Source organism: Cyprinodon variegatus, unplaced genomic scaffold, assembly GCF_000732505.1.
Source record: "Cyprinodon variegatus isolate N-32 unplaced genomic scaffold, C_variegatus-1.0 Scaffold1092, whole genome shotgun sequence".
Taxonomy (NCBI): Eukaryota; Metazoa; Chordata; class Actinopteri; order Cyprinodontiformes; family Cyprinodontidae; genus Cyprinodon; species Cyprinodon variegatus.
This window is the reverse complement of record NW_015151545.1, coordinates 82,186-87,347: the sequence shown is the minus strand read 5'-3', so window position 1 is coordinate 87,347 and position 5,162 is coordinate 82,186. Positions and strand designations below refer to the sequence as shown.

The following is a 5,162-nucleotide window of genomic DNA, read 5'->3' as shown; positions in this document are numbered from 1 at the left end:
CAGCATCCAGACAGCAGGAGGACGCCAGAGTGCTAACCGTCGTGGAACGCACAGGCCACAGTCTCAAAACTGAATTCTGACTTCCCTCGTTAATCACAACCTCTGTGTTCCCCAGGTTTCCTCATGTTCGCCTTCCCAGAGGGTCCCACTCGTGCTGACTCGGGGTTCTGAGTCCCCACTGGGTCCTCCCTTTCTCCCGGCTCCAAGCAAGGTGCTTCGAGCCACTCTGGTTTCTCCTGCTGCCCCGGATTATTGGAAAGTAAGCGCAGCTCTGTCACCCTCAAGCCCGAGCCCCACCTGTCACTGAGACACCCGCCACCAGCTCCATCGATCAAAGCCTGAGTCCGCTCCGTCCTCCCCCAGTTAGGTTGCTGCGTCCGGTGGTAAGCTCACGTTCCTCTGTTCATTTTCGCCTGATCGCCCATTCCCGCCTAATCACTAACTTCTCCTTTCAGAAGTCGAACGGATCCCGGTGCTGTTGCTTCCCCGTCGACTCCGTTGGTACCATTTACTCTCTTTCTCTCAAAGACTCAATAAACAGTTAACTGCCGTGTGTGGTCTGCATGTGGGCTAAATACGTTCAGCCGAACATGACACATTTAACTTTTGTATTTGGCCTTATGTTAAAAGCCTCTTGTCTGAGATAGAAACTATTAATTGTCTTAAGTGTTTTTCACTAGATATATTTTTTCATGCTGAATAATGGACTGAAAACATTTTGAATGAGAAAGATCACCACTATTGGCTTTTCTTTGTGCTACTCTCTGTGAATGGCAGAAAGTAAAGGACTAATTTAATTCCTGTTTTTATAACAGCGACCTTTTTATGTTTAACGGATGCCTTCGTTTAGCTACAAATGACTACTAAGTGCCCTCCGACATCCTTAAATCTTTTCTAGTTTTAAGAACTGGCAAGGTGTCAATCAAAAATTAATCAAGGATGGTACTTCCTTTTACACAAACCAAGATCAGTCAATGCATTCACTAGACCAAAGACTACATGCATGGAAAGACTAAGGTGTACTACGACATAAACATACTGGAGCCATTATCTTACTAGTGCTTTTGAATCCCAGTGACATTACTGAGGAAACCTTCTCCCATCATTGATGCCATGTTATGAAATCAAGTTCTTGTACATCACAGAAGATTTGGGGGAGAAGATTTAGAGCTCAAAAGGCAGCAGTAAGCTTCAGATTCAAGCTCAGACAAAGCAGCCACTGATAGCATGGATGGGCTTCCTACCTGGGATACTGGCTTTTCATAGGAGAGATGGACATTGTTGATGGTTGTTGATGATGATACTGAAGAGGCAGATTGATAAGACATCTTGGCTGTTTGGCAAGATGTCCAAATATTTGCAAAGGCAGAAGAATTGAGTAAAGTCTTAAAGTTTTGGTAGAAAGTTTTCCAGGCCATGAATCTGCAATTTTTTTTTAAATTCTTCTTTAAATTCATTAGAGACAGCTTTTTGAAATCCAAGACTAAGGTTCTCAACTGGAAAAAGAATAAATGATTTGAGAGGGTCTGCAGGGGATGGATAGATAAATTGGAGTTTCGTCAGCAGGAAGGCAGTCTCCAAGAAAGACCTAAGCCAAAAGTGTAGCTGGGTTCATCTCTCTACATTTAAACCCTCATCAATGGTCACAAGAAAGAGAATCTGACTGCAAGAAGTAGGGGAAGTTTGCTCTACCTAATGTGACCTGATATGTTTGAAAGATTGATCAATTCAGGGGAGTTTGAAACACAATTTTCTGCAATGCCACAAGGTGGAGGTTAACTTTAAAAATGTATCAGCATGCAATGTATCTTGGCCTGGAAGCGTTCTGTCTCGTCTCGAGCAAAATGGGATCTGTGAGGATGTAGCTGGAGAAAGGAATGTCTGGGTTTCTCCCATCAACCTTCCATGCCATTCACCCAATCCTGGATATAAGTGAAATACATTAGGGGATTGAAGATTCATCCCACCATTGACATAAAGGATGCTGGGAAATACATGTTTAAAGGGTGTTGCCAAAGAGGTGACAAGAAAGGAAGAATTGTATTTGTTGAAAGGAAAGCAAAAAAGGATAAGGGGGATTAAGAGGTATGCCTGGAGTTAGGCAAAGGAGGAAAAGGACCCTTAGTGCATTCAAGAATATGCTTTTCCTCAGGAGGAGAAGGAGTCTTTTGAAATCAGAAGGTAGAACGGTAGATGGGTAGGCATATTAAGGACAGAAGAAGAAGTGGGTGAGGGAAGGGTTGTTGTTAGGAGTACAGAGCATCAATACCTGCAGGACTGAGAACCAGAGATTGCAGAATATCAGAAAGAGAGACAATCCCCCTCACCACATCTTCTCTGTCGACCAAAACTAGTCGATGAACCTAAAGAGAAAATACAACACAGTTTGATTATAACCTTTCATCAATATTTCTTTATGTTCAGTGTTTCAGTTGAAATAACCACTGTGGTGTTATGTTTCCTATGTCCTAACATGAGGACATGCAGCTCCTCTGCTTTTATCCTGTGTTCTGCAGTATTCTTCCTATCAGTCAGGAAGAAAGAGAGCCAGGAAGAGGGTTTTATTGCTCTTAGCTCCTCTAGCATAACAGAGTTAGCTCATGCACAGAACAATTAGCCATGCTCTCAGGTAGTTGGATTTAGAAACTTTTTTGAATAGGAATTTAAATAAAGACATTTGACTTTGAATGTTTCCTTTTTAGTTGACATTATAGGCCATGTTAATGTATTTTTTCCATTACCTGTACAACCCTTTTTATTTATTTGTATAATTTTCTCATTTATATTTGAATTAAAAAATTAACAGACAATCTATGTGATTGGCAGTGATAAGTATCAGGCCAGTTAGCAGGCCTCATGCCCCATAGTCAGTTAATTACGGCCTCCCAGACCCTTTGCTTTGGACCTGTCGCTGGCAACTCCATGTCATTTGCTGTCCAAGTCTCCCCGTCGTATCTTCATTGTGTGCTTATATAAGTCCGTCTGGGTGTAAGGCAGGATTGTGTGAATCTGACTGGATGAATGTGAAGTTGTTTCTCTCTACTTGTCAGGTTTGCTGTTTGCCTCGCCTGCTACTCATACTGCTGCCGCACTGATTTAGGCCCAAGTATTAGCAGGGCCTGATGCCACCCCCGTTTTTTTTTTTTTTTTTTTCTTGATGCTGCAGCACTGACAGCTCTCTGGGTGCAGGGTTTGGTACTTCAGTGGGCGCTGTCCCATTCCTGGCTGCCGGGACTGGGTCCCTGGCCCTGTGGGGTCCCCGCTTGCAGGTGGTTCAGCCCCAGAACTCGGACCCTCATCTCTCATCCGGATCCACCTTGAGCATGACTGGCCCCCGGCGGAACCCATGGACTTGCTACCGTGGCCACCTGGGACCCAAGCACTATGGCCTCCGGGGTCGAGTCCCTCAGGGACTGAGCCCCTTTGTGGTTTGGCCCATCAGGGGTCAGGCTCCGGTTGCTCTTGTCTGCTTTTTCTCTGGTGGGTGCGGTCATGCCTGTGTGTGCCCCCCTTGTGTCCCAGTGATCCGTCTCTGGATAAAGGGGCTATCATTGCCTCCTTTTCTGTCCAGGGCCCGGTAGGGTTGGTCTGGGCCGGCCACACCTGCTATTAAGCATACATTGCTCCTGGAGAAGCTTTGTGAATCCTTTGTTCACGAGCAAGGTCATGCATTTGTTTCCAGGTGTTGACAGATACTTATCCCCAGTTGCTGAGGATAAGTTGGTTTCAACTTAAGCAATCACCGCTCTGCTCTCTCCATGTGGTGATGCTGTTTGACAACACCTCATTTCTATCTAGTAGCAGGAGGTGCGGGCGGAGCAGTGAACGCTCTCACCGGTTGATATAAAAACTCTATGTGAACCCACTGCGTTTGCCATAATCAACGCACCCAGTCTGAATGAAACAAAAGAATGATGCAATGACTGAAAGATGTTACTTTAAACAGCCATTCATTATCTTCTGATTTGATTTTGGTTGCATGTTAGCTTTGGCCGATGGAGTTAACTCCAACTAATATAATTAACAGTATCTTAAAAGTCGATCAGCTTTGCTTGTTTCAACAGTTATTTCATGCCTAACATTTAATGCAACTTTTACAGCAGTAACTCAGTGCGGCTTTGGTTAAATTTACACCAGTTAAACACAATAAGATAAAAAAAAAAAACAGCTCTGGTAATATAAGCCTTCCTGTGTTTGCTCTTACTGTGGTGAGTCCAGTAAGACCTAACCGTGTCATCAACCTAGCAACATTGCACAGGTATGAAATGGCGACAATGGGTGAAACAATAAAAAAATATATATATATTTTAAAGTAATTATGAGTTTTGACAAATTACAAGAGGATTTTTTTTTAATTGATAGGAAATTTTAAAACACATTTAGGAAAACATATTTAACTAGTCATGGATAAGATTCATATTAAAGGTTGCTGGTGAAGATTTTCCGTCATCCAAGTCATAGTCATTCCAAAAAAGTTTAAAAAAAAACAATCCACTGGCCTTTGTTTCCTTTATGAGACATAGACAGGTATGGAGCATTGCAGGCTAACAAATAAGTCAAATGACCCCCATTCCAATGGGGTGGACCCGTTCGTCAGTTTCAATTTGCACGTTATCTAAGCAAAAACAAGGCTTTGTTGGGCTACTGTATAAAACCTTGAACTCAATGCTATTTCTGACATTTTGAATAAAAAAACTGAAAGCGATGGATGGGAAGTGAAACATCTTCAAACTTGGAAAAAAATTCCAGTGGATTGTTTTTCTATAGGCTACATACAGTAAGACACCTAAAGTCCTGCAGCTGCAGAGATCGGTATTACCTCAGCCTTTGCTATACGGTCGATGATGGTTTCCAGAGTTTCGTGGGGATAACACTTGAGGACTCCTTCCACCCAACAGGATCTTGATGCAATGGCCTCTTTCATTGTCATGTTTAAATTGTTGTAATTCTTTTGAGCTGCAAGGTTCTTAAAAAAGTAAAAAAAAATAAAAAAACAATTTATGAAAATGTAAAAAAAAATCACAATAAAAAGATAATTTAATTTATAGAGATTGGGTAGACTTACAATGACATCAAATCTGGAGTACAGTGCCACAACTTTGCCTGAAACAGTTAAACAAGAACATTATGACACACGGCTCAGGAGTCCCATCACATCTGAA

At 42.4% G+C, this 5,162-nt stretch overlaps 1 protein-coding gene across 3 annotated transcripts in view; it reads right to left on the bottom strand.

Moving 5' to 3' along the window:
* LOC107101406 (5'-AMP-activated protein kinase subunit gamma-1-like) overlaps window positions 1–5,162 on the bottom strand; it is a 21,112-nt gene that overhangs the window by 3,282 nt on the left and 12,668 nt on the right. Inside the window, exons 10-13 of one of the 3 annotated variants that reach the window (XM_015400304.1) lie at window positions 5,066–5,103; window positions 4,820–4,966; window positions 2,328–2,363; window positions 1,245–1,303 (exon numbers count right to left, since the gene is read on the bottom strand). In XM_015400304.1, the coding sequence (XP_015255790.1) occupies window positions 1,245–1,303; window positions 2,328–2,363; window positions 4,820–4,966; window positions 5,066–5,103 (280 nt within the window). Of the gene's footprint in view, window positions 1–1,244; window positions 1,304–2,269; window positions 2,364–4,819; window positions 4,967–5,065; window positions 5,104–5,162 lie in introns of all 3 variants that reach the window. The other 2 variants (XM_015400306.1, XM_015400305.1) reach the window with 2 other exon arrangements.